The sequence below is a fragment of the Ursus americanus genome, chromosome 23 (assembly GCF_024610735.1).
Source record: "Ursus americanus isolate L20-20 chromosome 23, mUrsAme1.1.p, whole genome shotgun sequence".
NCBI lineage: Eukaryota > Metazoa > Chordata > Mammalia > Carnivora > Ursidae > Ursus > Ursus americanus.
Window position 1 is genome coordinate 39,440,866 of NC_142149.1, and position 21,689 is coordinate 39,462,554.

General features: G+C 36.8%; 3 protein-coding genes across 8 annotated transcripts in view; 2 read left to right on the forward strand and 1 right to left on the reverse strand.

The window, feature by feature from the left end:
• The window catches only part of NF1 (neurofibromin 1), a 259,093-nt gene that overhangs the window by 50,854 nt on the left and 186,550 nt on the right, over positions 1–21,689 (reverse strand). The window lies entirely within an intron of this gene.
• On the forward strand, positions 2,149–15,770 carry EVI2B (ecotropic viral integration site 2B). Its single transcript, XM_045773185.2, has 2 exons — positions 2,149–2,262; positions 9,359–15,770. The coding sequence occupies exon 2, from the start codon at positions 9,374–9,376 to the stop codon at positions 10,736–10,738; it is 1,365 nt and encodes a 454-aa protein (XP_045629141.1). The 5' UTR covers positions 2,149–2,262; positions 9,359–9,373; the 3' UTR covers positions 10,739–15,770.
• OMG (oligodendrocyte myelin glycoprotein) lies at positions 2,149–20,960 on the forward strand. Of its 2 annotated transcripts, none has more exons than XM_045773187.2 (2): positions 2,149–2,262; positions 19,215–20,900. In XM_045773187.2, exon 2 carries the CDS (start codon positions 19,221–19,223, stop codon positions 20,541–20,543), a length of 1,323 nt encoding a protein of 440 aa, XP_045629143.1. In that variant the 5' UTR covers positions 2,149–2,262; positions 19,215–19,220; the 3' UTR covers positions 20,544–20,900. The 2 variants fall into 2 exon arrangements, with proteins under 2 accessions (XP_045629143.1, XP_045629142.1); XM_045773186.2 differs by lacking the exon at positions 2,149–2,262 and adding an exon at positions 17,988–18,382 and having other exon boundaries at positions 19,215–20,960.

Consider the following 21,689-nt stretch of genomic DNA (forward strand, 5'->3'; position numbering starts at 1 on the left):
AAGAAAATATTTTATATATATTTTTTCCAAATATGATCACAATCTTACCCTCCCTTCTAGGTTTGTGATTCTCATCCTAATTGTGGATCGGAATCATCTGAAGAGTTTTTGAAAGTAGTCAATACCTAATTCCCATCCTCTCTTTCTGATTCAGCTGTAATGGGGTAACCTGCAAGCACTAGTAATTTCTGCATTCATTCCCTAAGTGATACTGCTCGTGGTCATCAACATCACTTCTTACGGGTACCATGACTTCAAAGATTTAGGTTATATCTTAAAACGGGAGGGAAAAAAACAAAGCATCAATTTTATGATCAATTTATTACCAATTTGTTAAAAAAATAAATTATAACCATATTATTCCAGATAAAGCTAAGCATCAAAAAAGTAAAAAGGGAAGCAAGAGAACTCATGCTAGTCATGGTGACATCATGTTATCTTTTGAGGGGTAAAAAGGACCAGACTGGCAAGGAAACTGGGCAGAGCTCCCATCTTGTACAAATCAAAAATTTGAGATTGTGTGCTAGAACAAATAGTGATAACGCAAAGCACTCATTGAGTCAAGTGTCATGTATACTTGATCGAGGAAATTAAAACAAATTAGTGTCCTTTAAAAAGTAAGACACTGGGGCGCCTGGGTGGCACAGCGGTTAAGCGCCTGCCTTCGGCTCAGGGCGTGATCCCGGCGTTGTGGGATCGAGCCCCACATCAGGCTCCTCTGCTGGGAGCCTGCTTCTTCCTCTCCCACTCCCCCTGCTTGTGTTCCCTCTCTCGCTGGCTATCTCTGTTGAATAAATAAATAAAATCTTTAAAAAAAATAAAATAAAATAAAAAGTAAGACATTAACTACGGAAGTACTTTCATATTCAACATACAGGTCAACCATTTTCTGACCAAAAAAAAAAAAAAAAAGCTTCTACTGCAGGAATATTTAAAATTCACCACTCACTAATTAATACCCTCAGAATGATGCTATCCAATGACAGTTCATGAACAAGCAGAAGTGGTTCCTTTTCAAACCTGACAGTATTTAAACATGATAGATAAGATACATTTTGAGTCCAAATTTTATTTTTGAAAAAGAACACTTTTTGTTTTCTACCCTGGGTGTTATGGTCCACATACTCAATTCAGGGATTTTAAAATAGTGAATCAAAAGTTCACAGAGTAACAGAACAAAAGTTCTGCTTTATAGTAGGACCCCTTTAAAACAAAAACTATTCTTTTTGTACCAAGTTATAAGTACCTTGATGTTAAGAACTAGGTCTCAATAGTCTACGATCCTCTGCAGGGATCAGGGAAAAGCAAGCAGGGCATGGCTTAATACTCCCCGTATCTACTCTAACAGGTGCTATGCTTGCTAGGCACTTTACATTTATTTAATCCCATAACAAATTTATAAATTAGGAATTATGACCTCCATTTCTCAGATGAGGAAAAAGGCTAGAAGGTGACTTGCCCAAAGAAATTTTTTATTCAGACTGACTCATTCTCTTTTCGCTATACTTTAACTTATTTAACTCACAACTCCCAATTTATCTTACCTTCCACTGAGAAGTACCTACTCTGTGGGTCATCAAAGAGCTGTGCACTGGAACTCCAAAACCATTTAGTAAAGTACTCGGTCCAAATATTCTAATTATACTTTTACCTGGGCTTTGTCTAAATTATGTACGAGGAATAATGTTAACATACACTGGCTTCCTACTGTGTGTGAGGCATCATCTTATTTAATCTTCGCAGTAATTCAGTAAGAGAAATATTCCTCCAGAGGAGGAAATGATGACTCAAACGTACCGCAACTTGCCTAAGGTGATCGAGTAAACAGAACACATCACTCGGTTCTTACAAAAAGAAATCTCACTTTGGGTAATAACCCAACCAGCAGTTTTTCCTTAGAATATGTAAGTTCCCCTCTAAAGTTCTATTCTAAGTACTTAAATTATATAATCACATTACTAGAGAGTCTCAACTGTTCACTTACTGACATTAATTAAAAGCATTTAAATCATAAAGCCATAAACGGTGTTTCCAAATAAGCTCTGTTAAAGTAGTGCATTTCTTAGTCATTTTGTGGCTTATTGCACTTCCGGAACCAACTATCGATAAACTTCCTTTTTTTTCTACAGAAAGCCTTTCAGTTCGCTACAGGACCATTTTTAATCTGAACTGAACCACCCCTTTTGCTTTCTTAGCCAAATCACCAAAATGTCCAGATAGAACAAGAACTCAGCATTCTGCAAAAACAAGTTAACAGCTGAGGTAAGAAAATTTTCACACAGGCAATCTGGTTTGATCTTTATTTTATATAAAATTTATTTTTAAAACTAAAATGTTGTTAGTGTTTTAAACTTAAACTCTGCTAGTCTAAAGATGTCTATAACAAGTTTTGTAATTTCGTTGCATGGAATTAAAAAATATTCAATGTTGAGCTTGCCTTGAAGAAAAATTTTCAGCTAGGTTTGTATAATGTAGCCCTTTTCAGTTTATTCAATCACAATGGTTAGTCTTAGTTCTGTAATTAAAAGAAATAAACTATAACCCTGGAGGATAAAGCTAAAGGTTACAAGTAAAACTAGAATCCATGGGATATAACTGAATTTACAATCCCCAAATACCAACTGTTAAAAATTCTAACTTGCTTTCTATAAAATTTTCCTATACATAACATAATCCACAGATTTAAATTATTTTTAAATCCCCTTTAGTTTCTATGGTAAAAATGGTCACCTTCACTTAATTAAAAAAAGAAACCAAAGGAGATTAGATGAGGTACTCAATTATCATTATTACCTATGTTTTGTTTTTTACACAAATAGAATTTTATATTTAAGTAATAATGGTTATAGGAAAATAGTATGGCTTATTTTTAAAGCTAAGACAAAACTGTTATGACAAAATGTGCGTACATATATTCATATCATCTACATATTTGTGCAATACCTTATTATCTTAGCTGTTGGTAAACAGTATAAAATAGATACGGGAAAAAACACTCACAGGATAAATAATAGAAAATTGCTAATATGCATACACCATGCCCACTCTGTAAGTAAACTGGGCAGTTACAAAGCAAATATCCTCCAAATAAAAACTGCAAAGAGTTTAGTTTACATAGACTCGTAATATCACAGAATATAAATTCATAGTGGGTGATATTCTATTTCAACATTTCATAAATATTTATAACTTTCCTTTATAGAAGTCCACTTCGGATTTTTTCTAAGTAACTATTACATAAGTGAGAAAATAAATATTTTTATCTCTTTTTTAGATAAGACAGCGTCTCTATGTATTTTTAAAGGATCAGTTCAAAATTTAGAGTGTAGTAGTAGCTGCGTTTTTCAACTAATTCCTATATAACTCTACTTAGGAAATTATGAATTCTGAATAAGTTCAAATTTGTTAAATACGTATCTGATGCCTTTCAATGTCTGATCTTTAAAAGTCATCTCAAATATGATAGCTTATAGGCTAACCATTTAAAACTCCCACAACTATTTTCATAGAATCAGAGGCATAACCTGGTTTTCTGGTAGTTTTTCTCCTACCCCTTACTCAAGACTGCCTCCAAAAGTTATTTACATATCTGTTCCCAGAGAGCTCACATCTCCCTCCTTCACAGAGCATTCCTGCTTCATAATTTTACTACGAAAGGCAGTGCAGCATGTTTAGTGTCATGTAACAGAAGGAAAGGGGTCTGGTGCACGCTTGACATGATTTCTTTATCACTGCCTCTATTTACAACTCTGACACTGGCAAGTTACTCCACATCTCTGTGTCTCAGTCTCTTTATCTGTAAGATGAAGGTACCACCACCATGTTTGTTAAAATAGGACACTACCTAACATTTAGTGGGTACTTGGTAAATGGTAACTATTATTATTGATAAAAGTCACCAAATACTTCCAATTAGAGTTCAAGGTTAGTCTCCCTTTCTACTCCTCCTCAACTTACAGAATTGCTGTTTTCTTCTTTTTATGATTTACTAACTTAACCAGTTGGAGATAAATCATGACTACATTTTAATCTATTATATCTATATTGTAACTTATTAAATGAAAATAGTAATAATATCAAAGTCCTAATAATTCAGGTATTATTTTTTATACTGCTACCTATACTTGCCTTTTTATTTAGGATATGCTCTCCAAATCTCCTTGATTCTCTTTAAATGACATGTCTTATCATATCCAACTTAACAGAATCAATTTTAACTGTACTCTTTAATACTTATGCATCATATTTATGAGAACCTGTCTAATACATGAGGACTCTTACCTTCACTGTAAGATGCTTAGTTAAAACACAGCTGATGTTTTCCTTCCTCTTTTAAAACATTTTTAAATAGTCAAGAAAAGCCGAAGGACCAAAATCACAGATTTAGACCTCAAAGTGCCAACCTATAATAATGAGCAAAATAATGCCATACGAAGGTGAACAAATGTGGGATTTGCCTGAACAGCAGACTAAGGGATTTCTAGAAAAATGCTATATAGAACGTGCATGGGTTCTTTAGAATAATTAGCAGTTATGTTCTGAATAGTGCCAGGAAAAAATAAAAAAAAGAGAATCTTAAGAATACTTAGAACAGATAGGAGAACCTCAAATGAAAGCCTAGTGAGCATGAGAAGACGGGTGAGTCGAGTCCTCCATCGTGGGAAGACAGCTCTTCCTTGCTGCTTCCCTGTGCCCACAAATCCAGTCCAGCGACAGAGAGCAGTACTTTGTGGTGCTTTCTTCCACCCCCTTCAATCTTCTCCCCCAACTTCTAATTTTGCCCACTTGAAATAATCTACCTTAATTTCTTGCTAATCACATAACTACCATTTTTTCTTCAGCTTTTCACTAACTTTCAATACCTTCTCTAGGCCACTGACCTTCCCCTTTTCCATTTATTTGCTGCTTACTCTAATTTCTGCTTTATTTTTCTCTTTGGTGTTATTTTTTACTTCTTTGCACTCCCTTTTCATTTCATCTTATCTGGCATTTTCTCCTTTTTACTTGCCCCATATGGTTCTTTCTTTCTACCTTCTCTTCCCGAAGAAGCAAGGTTGGTACTTCAGGTTCACATGGTGTATATATTTAAAAATATATGTGTTAAAAAATATATATACGTTAACTAACTTTCTCCACTGCTAATAACGCTGGCCTCATTTCTCTGAGTTAGAAAAAGTCAGTTTCTTCACTATTATGCTCCCTATTTATTCTTCTTTAAAATCCTGCTCTTTCTTTTCTGGACTGTTCTGATCTGCTGTAGTAGAAATCTAACAGATTCTAGTATTGTGATTTGCAGACCCCAGGAGGGTAGACAGCTAACTGAAGAGTGGGGAAGAAGTGAGAGGACAGGTTAAAAAAAAAAATGGATAGGTTTTTATATTATTGTAACCCTTAAATGACAAGTAGAAAAATCTCATATACTGAGGGTTTTATTATCTTCCTATTGACAAAAGAGTTTATGAACCTACCAAAACTGATCCTACAAACTAAAATGGTTTATAACTATGTCCCTGTTCAGGGTCTTTCCTTCTCTAGTGCCTTTTTTAGCGAATTGAAAAGAGGAACTATGTGGGTTTTTTAAAAAATTTTAAGCGAAGTCACAAAAGAGGAAACATTCTTGGCTGAAGACAATTCATGGCCTATATTTTCTGTTGCTTTGGATGACATTTTTAAAAAACTAAAGTGAAACTCTAAAGAATAACTTTTGGGGGTGGTGGAAATCTGTAAGAATAGCAAGTGGGAACTGCACACAGATAACCATCTAGAGATGATTCAAATCCCCACATTTATGCCAGAAGTTTAGATTTTTTTCCCTATGAAACGTTTTACAAAATGGATAACGATCATAATATAATAACTTAGATTTCATCTTCTCTGCTTACATTCTGGCAGAGGTATTAATAAATAGTGAAAAAGTGAAATGGAAAGGAACCATAAGCCAATACAGATTAGGTGTTTCCTGAGCTCCTAACATATATGGCACTTAGCTATAAAGGAATCAAAACCCCTGAGGTGGTTTAGGGAGCAGAAACAGCACATGCTTGTTAATCACATGGTCCTGGGTACAAATTCCTAATCTGTGATATAATACATATAAAAGTGATAGAACACTAGGCAAAGTCTTTTTTTTTTTTTTTGGAAGATTTATTTATTTGACAGACAGTGAAAGAGAGCACAAGCAGGAAGAGTGGCAGGCAGACGGAGAGGGAGAAGCAGGTTCCTGGCTGAGCGGGGAGCCTGATGCAGGACTCAATCCCAGGACCCTGGGATCATGACCTGAGCAGACACTTAACCGGCAGTGCCAGCCAGGCACCCATGGCAAACTCTTAATGCATGTGACTTTGTCTCTTTATCTGTAAGTCAAGGATTCCTTCATCTCTCTCATAGTCCTTTAAAGGTTAAATGAAGTAAAGTTACATAAAACACCAGGGACTGTACGGTACAGAATATGGTCTAGATTAACTTTTTGTTTCTTTTCTGCCTTCTTCAAGGTTCTCATTTGAATGGGTGGGGATAATAAAATGTGCAAAGTTAAAAGTAATTAAAAAATGACACATTTAAGAGAATAACGGTGTGAGTATGGTAGAACCATGAATAATTATCTAAGGAACCATAAAGACAACAAGAACTAGGCGGGTTCAGGGAATGGCTGATCTCTCTGGGCTGTGGTCAATCACAGAGAACTTGGTTTAAGAAGAATTTAAACTGAGGTCTGACCAACGAGGACTGGTTCAGACAAGAAAAGAGGATGAGTTTGGGGGTGGGGAACACACCCAGAGGGTGAGAAACAGTGTAACTAAAAGTGTCTATTTAGGGAAAAAAAGCATGTGTCTAGAAAGTACTTAAGATGGGAAGAGGTGCATTTGGCTGAATGAGAAGTTTCAGTCTTGAGACATGAGTCAGGACTGGTAAACTCAATCCAGAAGGAAGAAAACTCAGTTTAGAATTTTTGTCTTGACACAAGAGGGAACCCATAAATAAGGGAGCAGTAACCTGATTATAATGCTTTTCAGAAGATTAATTCATCAGCAATGTGCAGGAAAGTTTAAATGAGAACATTTTTAAATCTAGGCCTGAAGTATTGGAAAGAAAATAAAGAGACCATACAGGGGGAATAAATCACACGCCCTCTCCTGAAATGGGGTAATTTACCATCACTGTGTACAAAGTGGTAGAGGAATAAGCAATAAACTACTCAAATATGCTGAAAAGTCTATTTATTGGTAAAACTTGAGGGCACTCCTCTTCTGTTATTGCCCTTTGCATAGAACATCAAATCTCTCTCACATTGGACTAGGAATCCTAGAACAAGTATAGTTTCTAATCATATTTACCAAGATCTAATACCCTGAGATGGTCCTTTCCTTAATGTTAAGAAATAGCCAACCTAACGTTAAGAAATAACTAAACAGTCATCATTGTGTTTAACAATATACAAAACAGTGTAGCACACTTATTGCTGAAAACTGTCTGGTGTAACTCCGCACCTTAGAGAGAAGGCAGCTGAGAAGAGGAGAGATGAAACGACCAGTTCTCACGCTCAGATGCAGAGCTACGCGCTGGAAGAACTGGCACTTGTTCCTCACGTTTTAGCATCTATCACATCCCACACAAAGCCCTGCCTGCCGAACTTACACACGTGCCTTCTCTTCCCATGTCCATATGTTGCTCCCCTGATTGCAATACTTCGTTTGCTTAATTCCTTCTTACAGATCTTTCCAGACTCAGTTCAAGTTTTACTTCTCTGAGAAACCTTTCCTGAAAGCCTCACAGGCTGCGATGGTTCCTCTGTGCATCTCTTGCATACCTTTAGGAGAAAACTTACTAAACTATTATAATTACTTACTGCTTGTTTCCACCACTAGAAACTTTTTTTTGGGGGGGGGTGTATCTCTTAAACCTAGAACAGGCCTGACACAAAGACAGTGTACATCGATTAATGAATGAAAGAGGCAGTGGGACAACTTTACCAACTGGACAGAACTGACTCAACCAAGTTCAAAGATCACTTAGGATTCTGAATTGAACTGACTACTTTAAGAGTATGAGATCCTAGGGGTGCCTGGGCAGCTCAGTTGGCTAAGTGTCAGACTCTTGATATAGCCTCAGGTCGTGATCTCAGGGTCAGGAGGTCAGGCCCCACGTTGAGCTCCACATCTGGCTCTGTGCTCAGCACCTAGTCTGCTTGAGATTCTCTCCGTCTGCTTCTGTCCTTCCCCCTACTCATGGCTCAAACTATGTAAACTCTTAAAAAAAAAAATAAGAGAGAGTACGAGATCCTACCATAAAGACACAGTGCTATACTGATGATGCTGTAGAGACCACTAACACAAGAGACCCTCTGCAGGAAACTCTTTAACAAAGGTAGCGCCATATGAAAATAAAGAGGAGTCCGTTTTGACATGAAGATGAATTCTGTTTTAAATATGTTAGGGGCACCTGGGTGGCTCAGTCATTAAGCGTCTGCCTTTGGCTCAGGGCGTGATCCCAGGATCTTGGGATCGAGCCCCGCATTGGGCTCCTGCTCCTCTGGGAGCCTGCTTCTCCCTCTCCCACTCCCCCTGCTTGTATTCCTTCTCTCACTGGCTCTCTCTCTCTCTGTCATAAATAAAAATTTTAAAAATGAATATGTTAAATTTGCAGACAGTAGGACATATACACGGAAATGTCCACCACGACATCATGTAAATGGAATGGAATTAAGGAGATTTAGGCTGGATGTGCAGGTTTGGGAGTTAAGGCATACAAGTGAGAGCTGAAATTGTATAGAACCAGGATCAGAGAAAAGTAGCTAAAAGTCAGGACTGAATATCAAGTACCCATATTTAAGAGAAAAACAGGAGCTAGTGACTAACATGAAGGAAGACTATCACAAAGAGCTATCTGAGTAGTAGTAAAGGCACAGTCAATAGCATCGAATGTCATCAAGAGAGGGAGGGAAAAAAAGGATAAAGACAACACTGCTGGATCAGGTAATAGATGATTACTGGTGTCTTTCAAAGCAATAGGATCGGTGTATTTCTAGTAGTAAGGAAGAAAAGAATAGAGAGCACATGGAACCAGCACCCAGAGCCTATGTATTTCAGAAGTATGACTGTAAAATGAAGGACTGTAATGTAATGAAGCAGGGGGGCAGCAGGGCCAAGTACAGATCTTATGAAGGAATTAAGAGAGACTCCTGCCTATGAGGTCCAAACGTTGTATGGTTAAGTTAGGATATATTCAAGAGTTATTTACACTACCGTGTATCAAGTCTAAATTAGAAACAATAAGTACTTATTAAGTACCTACCTACTTTGTGCCAGACACCAAATAATAACTGGTCTTTCTTTCTTTCATTATAAAACCACTGGTAAAGAGGAAACATTCTGAAATGGATCCCAAATATTTCATCTTAGTTTTGTTTTGTGGACACATCAGTGATACATTTTCCTCAGACACAGAAGCAATTACAACAGAGAAGCAACCACAGTCTACTTTATTCAGATCATCAAGGCCACATAATTCAGCTAATTCTCAAAACACAACAGGGAATCCTATAAGGCAACCAACACAACTCAACCATGTTTCTCCTGCACAACCAATACCAACTGCCAACGTGGCTGCTGGGCAAACACCACCAGTTGCCTATGCTTCTTCTGAAAAACCAGCAGCACACACTTCTGCTGGGCAACCATTTGCATATAACGTCACCAGCCAACCAGTACCAACGGCCAGTACCTCCTCCCAACAAACAGCAGTACCCGTGTTTACTTCTGCTGGACAACTACCACCAACTGCCCATACTTCTACCAAACAACTGCCACCATTTGTCTATGCTTCCACTCAACAACCATCATCATCATCCTCTTCTAGAAAACCAATACCACCTGTTCATAATCCATCTATACAACCAACACCAAGTGTCAAAAGCTCACCTAGGATGACTCCAGGATTCATCCTAGAAACTACCAGTAGCAAAAATATCTCACACGCAACCAATTCTAATTCAATAGCGGCCATATTAATTGGCGTAATTCTGACTTCTATGTTGGTATCTATAATCATAATTGTACTATGGAAATGCTTGAGAAAACCAGTTTTAAATGATCAGAATTGGGCAGGCAGGTCTCCCTTTGCTGATGGTGAAACCCCTGACATATATATGGATAACATTAGAGAAAATGAAGCACCCACAAAACGTACATCAATTGTTTCACTTATGCCTTGGAAACCAAGCAGAAGCACACTCTTAGCAGATGACTTGGAAATTAAGTTGTTTGACTCAAATGAACACATTGAAGATTCCAACAACCCCAAAACAGAGAAAATAAAAGATCAAGTAAATGGTACATCAGAGGAGAGTCCTGGTGGATCAACGGTTGGCACTGCTGTTTCTTCTTCAGATGATGCAGATCTGCTTCCACCACCTCCCCCACTTCTCGATTTGGAAGTACAGGAGAGTAACCAATGTGACGAACCCACAATGACAATTCTATCTCCTCTTCCAAATGATTCCACCAATCTCCCCCCGCCTCTGGACTGTCTCAATCAAGTCTGTGAAGATCATAATTCTGAGTTACAACAAACATTTCCACCCCCACCTGACTCACTTAACTTACCCCTGGCACCAGAAGATTTCATGAAAAACCAGGAAGAGTCCAACAATGAGATCCAGTGTCAGGAGTTCTCTATTCCTCCTGATTCTGATCAAGATCACAGTGAATACTTGCCACCCCCACCCGAGGAACTGTTATAAATATTCTAACTTGCTTTTTAGCTGACTTTCCATCTTTCTTATGGAACTCCATCATTTGTTTTTCTTTATGTGATGATGGCAACTCATAGCCAATTTTGATTTTTATTCAGGAACTACCTGAAATCTGCTCAAAGCCCATGTGCATAAGTGGAACTTATTTTTAAAAAATGATACAACAGTGATCTACTCACTGGCTATTGTACCTAACTTTAATGTATAGTACATTTTACATATGTATGTAAATAACCATTTTGGAAGCAAGCAATCTACATACATTTAATACAACCTAATAGATATTTTTTCCCCTAAAAAGCTGTGTATAAAGTTACCTTGAATAAATAACATTTTGTTTCTTCCATTCCAAAGTTGGAGGTGGGGGGGGGGAGAATGAGAAATTAATACATGCTCCAAATTTTAAACCAAACTTTTAAATTAATTTTAAATTAATACCTCAAGTATTAAATAAATATTCCAGGTTTGTGGGGATGAGAAACTAAAATGTATGTTTGAGAATACAAAAATTTCCTTTTAGCTCTCACTGGAAACAGTAAAGCAAATCTGCTAAAACATCAAAGGGTGGGGTGCTGGATTGGGGATATCTACTCTGAAAAAACAGGAGCACGCACCATAAACTGTAGACATTTTCCTATCTTGTTGGGAGAGCACAATTTTTTTTTTTTTAAGATTTTATTTCTTTATTCGACAGAGATAGAGACAGCCAGCGAGAGAGGGAACACAAGCAGGGGGAGTGGGAGAGGAAGAAGCAGGCTCCTAGCAGAGGAGCCCGATGTGGGGCTCAATCCCAGAACGCCGGGATCACGCCCTGAGCCGAAGGCAGACGCTTAACCACTGTGCCACCCAGGCACCCCGGGAGAGCACAATTTTTAAACCTAGCCTCTTTAAAGAATTTCTTCTTTCTATGGCTCAAGCACCCTAACAAAAGAAATCTTATAAAGGAAAACAAAACAAAACAAAACAAAACAAAACCACATACACTAAGCCACACCTCTATGGCTTCATTCCAAATTTGAATGATTTTTCCAAGAAAAACAGACTTATCAAATACAGATGGTTCTCAACTTTCACTACTTTCTGACACTGAACATTTAAATTCTTAAACTTCCATTCCTATGCAGAATTTCATCTTTCCTTCATTACCTGATAAGTGATGAGTCTGAGTTATCAGAGTAGGGGTGGGCCCAATCTTTGTCAGAGTCCATATGGCCAGCGATCCTTGGCTATGCTTGTAGGGGTGCCAGCCTGTGCCTGCAAAAGCACTTCTTTGCCCAACAAGCATGCAGTCTTTCTCCTTACCCTACACTAACTCCCAAGGGAAATCTCGCTCATAATGAAATGTGGTGGTCTTGTTGGTAGTTTAACCTTGAAGAACCCCTCATAGTTCTGGGGTTTTTCAGAACAAAATATAGTATTTATTTGCAGCACTGCAGTTCAAGAAACTAACAAAGCTCCATCTTTAATAAAAAACGAACAAGCTTTTGGACACTGAAATTTTATCTACAATGTTTCCCTTTAAATCTTTTAAACCATCCCTTACTGATGATTAACCCTTCTTATCTGTAGAAACACTTCCTTGAACTTATTTTTCCTGATGTTTTTTCCTGAAGCATGTTTCTTGTCCTGTTATATTGGTTCTCTGTCTTCTACATTAAAATGTTTCTTTCATGTTGTTTCTCAAACGTAGCACTGTTAAGGTTTATTTACCCAGCAGCCATCAGGAGTGTAAGAATTTCCTAGTCATCTTCTGAACTCTAAGTATTCTAGTTCGCTTACGTAAGGTACGTTTAAGACTTTGCTGCACTTTAAGCCATAGTAACCCTCATTTTACGTGTAAGATGGTTCCCTAAAGAGGCTCTTTTCCACACTTTTGCTCTTCTTTCTCATCACCTTCTTTTCTGATCTCTTGAAGGATGGGTGCTGGGAAATATAGGGGAAGTACCAACTCTTAGAGATAAATCAGGAGTTGATGACCTGGTTATAGTCTGATTTCTGCAAAACCTACACACAGCTTTTTTCCTTCTGTTCTTTGTACAACCGAAGAACAGACTTAGTGTCAGCAGCTAGTCTTTGGGTTGTGTGTGTGTGTGTGTTAATTCTCTGCCAGGGGGAGAAAAGAATTCCCATTTACTGCATGCAATTTTTCCTCACTGAGGTCAGTGGAAGCTGAGCGGCCAAACAGTGGCAACCCTTGCTTAATCAGCAGAAAGAAATGCAAGCTAATAAAAGAAATACAGGAGAGAAGAAAATGCTAGAACAAAGAAAAGCCTACAAAAAAGATGAAAGAACCGGGATCCAGAGTATCAGAGAAAGTTTCCTTCATAATTATGGCAAAAGGACAAGGCACAAGGGAATACAAAGTAGACTGAATTACCGCACAGCAGTGGTGCTCTTAGCAGATCAGCATTAACCAGATTCAGAAACAACCCTGAAGACCATCTAGTTCAATTCCTTTTATTTGTTAACTGCTGAGAAAATAGGCCGGAAGAGAGCAGCGACTTTCTTAGTAGTGGTACTAAAAGCTGAGTTTCTTCCCCGACTCCTGGTGCGGCATACTTTTCACTTATATAGGCCCAAAGAGCACCTACTTCATGCACTGCAACAGACATAGACATAGACATAGAGATCATACGTGTATTCTGTTTGGGGTTGGTAATGGGGGACACAATGACCTGACCTGTAATTGTTATTACCTAGTTCTAATCAAAAAAGTAAAGTACAAAATATCTCAGTACCTAGTATTAAAGCATTATAATAATCACGTACTGTGATACTGATACATGATGAGTTGAATCGAATGGAAAGTCCAGAAATAGACTCAAATTTCCAACCAGTAGAAAAAACTATGGGGACAATTGGACAGACATCTGGAAAAAGATAAAATTGGATCCATACTTCACACTACATTAGAATAAACACCAAAGAGACCAGAGATCTAAATATAAAACATAAAATTACACAAGTAACAGAAGAAAATATCAGAATTCCTTTATAATCTGGAAGCGAGGAAAAACCTTCCTGAGACTTAAAATCTAGAAGGAATAAAAAGGAAAATCCAAACTATATTAAAAAGCTTTTAAATGTCAAACAAAACAAAACAAACTCTACCACAATAAAGTCAGAGGTAAACCGGAAATAAAGGGAAAATGGAAAAAAACTGCAACTCTAAGGCAAAGGGCTAATATCTCTAAATTTTAAAAAATCCTATTTAGGGGGATGGTAAGACCCACAGCAGAATAGAAAAAATGTGCAAAACATAAGACAGTGAAAGAAGAAAGAATTTAAATGGTTCCTAAAAACATAAAGATGTACAACCTAATAAAAGAGATGTATTTAAAATTACATTGAGATACTCTTTCCTATCAGATTGATATAAATCCAAAAGTTCCACAACAAAGTGTATGGTGAGGTGATACACAATTGACTTCCTGATACACTGCGGCTGGTGTGGACTACACACAGAAGAATTTGGTAATATCCAGAAAAGTTCCAAATGAATCTACCCTTTTACTCAGCAATCCTATTTTTAGGAAACTTTTTCAAAGATTCATTGGACAAAATATGAAATTACTTAGGTGCAAGGGTATTCACTGGCATTATTTGTAATAGCAAAAGTCTGGAAACAACCCAGATGTCCATCAATAGGGACTGGTTGAATAAACCATGGTACAATCCCAAATGGAGTCCTATGCATTGTGAAATGAATGTGAAACATCCCTATATGCTGATGTAGAATGATCTTCAAGATATATTTAGGAAAAAAAAGAACAAGATGTGTAAACAGTAGGGGCGACTGGGTGGTTCAGTCAGTTAAGTGTCGGACTCTTGGTTTCGGCTTGGCCTGTGATCTCAGGGTCCTGGGATTGAACCCTGTGTTAAGCCCGCATCAGGTTCTGTGCTCAGCATGGAGTCCGCTTGTCCCTCTCCCTCCCTCTCTGCTATCTGCGCTCTCTCTTTCAAATTAATAAAATCTTTTTTTTTTAAGGATGTGTAACAGTATATTTAGTATGCAGCCCTTAATATAAGAAAAGGGAATAAGAACGTGTAATACATACATATTTTTGTATGTTTGCAAAAAAAAAGAAAAAAGAAAGAAAAGAAATACTGTTAAAATACACCAAATGCTAATACAAATAGTCACCAATAAGAGGAAGAGTGGAATAGGGTGAAGGGGATAGAGAAGCAAGATTTCTCTGAATATACCTTGTTACATATTTTTGACTGAAGCAGTCTCTAAAAACTGATAACTGAAACTAATGAAACTAGCTTCATGTAAAGTTGGTGATATAAACATATAGAAAATACCTTACTTCAAGTTGCATTTGAGCACAGAATTGACTACACATCCCTTAGTGAAATATATTCTAAGAACAAATAGAGCTGCAAAGAAATCTTAAATTTTATTCAGTAGTCTGTAATCTAATTGCAGCAATACTGGCATTATTCTTAAACTATTGCACGATGTTACAAATAAACAATTACGTTAATGCTGTTAGGAACCATTTATAGGAAATATGGGGAATAGAGGAACAAATTAAATGTTTACAAGGAAGCAAAAAGATAAATCCAGATGAACAAATAACTGAATTTTGGCAACAAGCCAATATGGGGGAAAAAAAGGAATGGGAGGTGAGACAAGAAACTAATCCACCTGGGCTTTGACCCAATAATTTCTATCTTGTCAGTTCGTCCATGGTATTAAATACTTTGTTCAGTATTCTTAATCATTTTCAGTAGGAATTTCAATCTGAATAGCCAACTATATTACTAAAAACAGAAAATATAATACTTTTTCTCTCAAGCATGACAAATGTTATGAACTTAAGAAATAAAGACAAACTATACACTTGTCATGACAAGCACTGAGTAGTGTACAGAATTGTAGAACCACTATTTTGTAGACCTGAAACTAATAGAACACTGTATGTTAACTATACTGGAATTAAAATTAAAAAGCTTAATGAAAAAATAAAATAAAACGGGAATCATTTTAAGAAAAAAAAAAAAAAAAGACAAACTGATTAGGTTTCCAAACTGTTGATTACCATGGGACAGTTGTCCCTGGCAGGCAATCTGTTATACCTTTCACAATGTTGGGGTAATATATCCTAGGACAGTGTGTTTCACAAAAGAATATGTAAATGAATGTACTGTTAGTCTAGAATATAATAATTGCCTAAACAGCTGTAATTCCTGACTTGACAGGCTTATCTAAAATGCAATGTGTCTGAAATAATATCTAATACCGAAAATAAGTTGTAACAAACACTTAAGCCTATACAAAATTATTTTTTGAGTAATAATGACATACTATTATTTTATTTCATGAGAATTTCTTTTTTTTTTAAGGTTTTATTTATTTATTTGAGAGAGAGAGAGAGAGATAGCGACAGAGAGCACGAGCTGAGAGTGGGGAGAGGGAGAAGCAGGCTCCCCACCGAGCAGGACCCTGGGATCATGACCTGAGCCAAAGGCAGATGTTTAATCCACTGAGGCACGCAGGTGCCCCTATTTCATGAGAATTTCTAAAAGCATAAGGACAAATTGTTACAATTCCAATACAATAAAATGTTTCCCCTCTTTCTGAGAATTTTATGATGATCTTTGAATAACAGGAAGCAATTAGTACGTCCCCAAACTTGAAATGAGAAATGCTGTCACTACGACTGTATCGGAATTTTCTATTATAAACCACAGAACCTAATCTCAATAAAGCCTAACCCCAAATTCATCTGAATCTGTAAGTTAATGAAATTAGTTCTTGGTTTCAAAAAAAAAAAGTACTGGTAAGTATAATGGAACTGGGTAACTCCACTTCCACATTGATGTAATGAGACATCCTAAAATTACAACAGAGGTTTAAGTGTTGGTAAACTGACCTTCAATCACATCCCTTGATGTATAATAGTATAAACAGGAGCTAAAATATAAGAAATCTAAATGTCAAAACAATCATTCCCTATTTCCACAACAATATTGCTGAATGTAGTATTTTTAACACATTGCTTTTAAGCACTAAGACTGATGACTGGTTTCTGAAATCCATAGAAAGACTTATTAAGAGTCCAAGGCTGAATTCTCAAAGTAAAGTGGGAATAAAGCACCTAATCAATAATAAATTTCTAACACTGCAGACTTTTAAAATGCGGATACTTTTCGAGGAACATTAATTTTATACAAAAGGTGACTCCTAGAGTATAGTTTCTTTTCTAAGAAAATAAATTTCAAATTTTAATACAATAAATTCTATTTGGGGTAAAATCTGGAGCAAAATAATGGCAAATATAATTTAGAGAAAAACAAAGGATTAACAACAAGGCATAAGGAGATTTTCTTTACATGGGATGTGTTAATAATTGCTGGTTTTTTAAACAGTAAAAATTTGGTAATGAAAATGCCATGATTTTATCTGCCTTCTTTTCGAAGGTAAACTGGTTATTCTGGAAATTAGATTTGAGTTTTAACAGATTATTTACACAATCAATCCACTAAAAAGTGAGGCAAAAGTTACTATAAATCTGGTCACATTTTATAAAACTCATGACCAAAGTTCTGCCTTTGAAATTAATGCTTCATGCAATTTAAAAACTGTCAATTGGTTTCTCAGTAAGACCAAATGTGAAACATTCTGAAGAAATCACCTAAAATTGATGCTATTATTTTTAAAACACAGAATCAAATAAATGGCCACTCCTACAGCATCAAAGATGTCTCTGGAGAAAACAATTTGTATACCCACTCACTGAACAAGTAAGTTGCATGGAGAAAGAAAATCCTTCACCTAAAAGACATAAAATAAAACACATCTGAGCAGATAAATTTAATTAAAAGCATATGATGCTCATTTAAAAATGAAGTCTTGCTTGTGTGTAGTCTGGCTAAACGATCCTTTGTTTCAGAAAGATAAAGACAAAATAACCATATGGAAGTACTTCAGTACTTCTGAAAAAGAAAGATGAAGATTTAAGTGGTTGATAAATTTGAAAAGCTCATTATATGTAATAATCACTATGTTGGGGGAGCACATGAAAATGAAACAGACAGTATTATGCTATTTTAAAAAGTGACATGACAATTGAACCATTTTAGAAGAACATGAAAAGGCAGGAGTTAAAAATAGTTAAATTAACATCTTAGAAAACCATCCACAGGGAAGGTCAAATTCATTTTCAACATTTTTCAATGTGTAAAAAGAATAAGGAGTAGAGGCTTTAAAAAGAACCACAAATTCTTCGTGAGGCAATGTTCGAATGTAGAACATAAGCTCCGACAAATACACAAAAATGAGGAAGGGCCAGTCTAACGTGCACGAGGCACGACATCCTACAGCAAATCGGAGATATAAAGGTATGCTCAGTGCTGTAAATTTAAAAAAATATTTTTGGGGTCCATTTTGTTGCGTGTGCACCTCTTGCAATAAATTTGAGTCAGCACCAATGACAGCTCTGCAGTCCTCCTATGTGGTGCTGATCAGGTGGTTGCAGAGCTTCGGCTCACAGCAACACAATGCAGCTGAGCAGGCGAGCACAGCCCACAGCCAGAAGCGGTTCCCACTCTCCAGAACAAGGCGACCTTTAAGCTTAAGTTTCCGGGAGAAAATGAGATGCTGCTGCTGAAGACGACCCTATGGTAAGCTGTTATTTAGATCAGTAAAAGATTGACTTTGGGATTTTTCCCCCCCTTTTTTAAAGAAAAAGTCAATGTGAGGACTGAATATATATTCAGAAGCAAGTGCATGCACCAGAAATTTGCTGCAGTGTCAGTAGAGGGGTTTCTTTTTTAATATTCATTCACTTTGTGAATGTCCACATTGCTTTCTTTTAGCATCGGCACTGAAATATACAGAAAAAAATCACTATAAAATGCGAGGTTTAAGGGTATGGTGTTGGTCTGAATTTTTCAAGTGCCTTAAAATGTTTTACCAGGATATATTTTTCCTAAAAAGACAAAGATAAATTTCAAAGAATTGTTTTAATATCTAAATAAAATCTTACTCTACACACACATTGACTATTACATTACTGCAGAGATTTAAAAAAAAAAACAAAAAACAAAACAGACTCGACAGCCATTTTTTCCTATCTGAGTAAGAAAGGATATTATCAAAAATAGTAATAGCTTAAGATTCTGACTCTTTATTTGCAGAGAATGCCATTTTGTAATGTAAAGGCTCTAGGAAGATAAATAAGAAAGACTATGGTGAAAGAAGGGAGAAGAGAAGGGAGAAAATGCAGAAGCAAGTAGGGGGAGAGAGTCCCTCTCTACCACATAGCCCCAGTTGAAGGATTAAGCATTTGGACTATAAATGAAGGGGAGCTTTGTTAGTTTAATCACTGGAACAATTATAAAAGGACTCAACAACAAGGAGGTTTATTGAAAATTTTGCCTAATGCTAACTGACCCATGCAGATGCCTAATTGTGTTTGCATATTAAAAGAAGGGTATATCTGTTTGTTTCCAGGCTTTGATGGAATATCAGATATTGAAAATGTCTCCCAGCTTGTTCATCCTTCTGTTTCTCACACCTGGTATTTTATGCATTTGTCCTCTCCAATGTATATGCACAGAGAGGCACAGGCATGTGGACTGTTCAGGCAGAAACTTGACTACATTACCATCTGGACTGCAAGAGAATATTATCCATTTAAATCTGTCTTATAACCATTTTACTGATCTTCATAACCAGTTAACCCAATACACCAATCTGAGGACCCTGGACATTTCAAACAACAGGCTCGAAAGCCTGCCTGCTCAGTTACCTCGGTCCCTCTGGAATATGTCTGCTGCTAACAACAACATTAAACTGCTTGACAAATCTGATACTGCTTATCAGTGGAACCTTAAATTTCTGGATGTTTCTAAGAATATGCTGGAAAAAGTTGTCCTCATTAAAAATACACTAAGAAGTCTTGAGGTTCTCAACCTCAGTAGTAACAAACTTTGGACAGTTCCAACCAATATGCCCTCCAAACTACATATCGTGGACCTGTCTAACAATTCCTTGACACAAATCCTTCCAGGAACATTAATAAACCTGACCAATCTCACACATCTTTACCTGCACAATAATAAGTTCACATTCATTCCAGATCAAGCTTTTGACCAACTCTTTCAGTTGCAAGAGATAACCCTTTACAATAACAGGTGGTCATGTGACCACAAACAAAACATTACTTACTTATTGAAGTGGATGATGGAAACAAAAGCCCATGTGATAGGGACTCCCTGTTCTAGCCAAATATCATCTTTGAAGGAACATAACATATATCCCACACCTCCTGGATTTACCTCAAGCTTGTTCACTGTAAGTGGGATGCAGACAGTGGACACCATTAACTCTCTGAGTATGGTAACTCAACCCAAAGTGACCAAAACACCCAAACAATATCGAACAAAGGAAACAACGTTTGGTGCCACCCTAAGCAAAGACACCACCTTTGCTAGCACTGACAAGGCTTTTGTGCCCTACCCAGAAGAGACATCCATAGAAACCATCAATTCACATGAAGCAGCAGCTGCAACTCTAACTATTCATCTCCAAGATGGAATGGTTACAAACACAAGCCTCACTAGCTCAACAAAATCATCCCCAACACCCATGACCCTAAGTATTACTAGTGGCATGCCAAATAATTTCTCTGAAATGCCTCAACAAAGCACAACCCTTAACTTACGGAGGGAAGAGACAACCACAAATGTAAAGACTCGCTTACCTTCTGTGGCAAGTGCTTGGAAAGTAAATGCTTCATTTCTCTTAATGCTCAATGCTGTGGTCATGCTGGCTGTTTGAGGGTCTGCATTTTTTGAAACTAACGACAGAACTCTTCCCTGATGTACAGTTGGGAAAATATGCCCCTATCTAACCAGTGATTCAAGCTATCTAAGTATTCAAGAAAGCCAGTCTTACATTTCTGACTGATGTAAATGAAGTAACTTGTCTTAAATAAAAGAAGTGCACAATGTCTTGGTACTTGCTGCTATTTCACTGTCTTAATTAAGTAAAACTAATGAGTATCTTTCTTTTTAAAGAAATGTTTTTCTTTTTAAGGCTTCAATTTATTGCACAAAATATAAAGCATCTAAACTTTAATATGTATTTTATGTATGTTTACACTGTCAAACATCTGGGAAAAAAAATAAAAGGTCTATGCTCATAACTGTGTCATTTGGCTTTCTAGTCAAACCAACTTAATCTATTCAGTAGAATCAAAATGACCTAACCATTTCTGTTCTGGGTACCTTGGTAAAGATCTTTATGGTAAATGAAATGTTGGAGGCATCCAAGGATTTTGCCATTAAAGTATAACTATGGTTGCCATCCCATGAATGGTTATGTCACATCATTCTTTTACACACAAGCCATAATTGTTTTAAATCTAAATGATGTCCTGCTTCTGAGGAACTCTTGGCTACTTTACAGATTATATAATGGACAAAAGCTCTTCAAAAAGCTAGAAGACACTAGGCTTTGCATTTTAATAAGGAAAGCTTAATGGCCTTGTTTTTTTGCATTTAAGAAAAGTATTGGAAACACAATAAAAAGTTTGGCTTTAAAGATATGCAAAGGAACCGTTTTAGTGCATTTTTAATAGACCATTTATTAATGGAAAATTTAAATATTTACACAATTAAAAGTCTTCTACATGCAAGAGAGGGAAATTTATCTTTTGCACGTCAGATGTCAGAAGCTGACTTACGTAAATTAAAAACAGGATTAGTGCCAGGATAAAATCCTGGGGGTCTAAGAAACATGGGCACTACTAAGGAAGAGACAGGAAAAGGCAAGGGGGGGGGGGAAGGAAGGGATTCATCTCTACAACCAGGCAATGAGCCCAATACAACACACAACAGGACTAAATTGGGCATAGGACGGATCTTACCATTCCACATCAAACTGCACTGGGACATAACTAGAAGAAAATGGAGACCTTCCCAC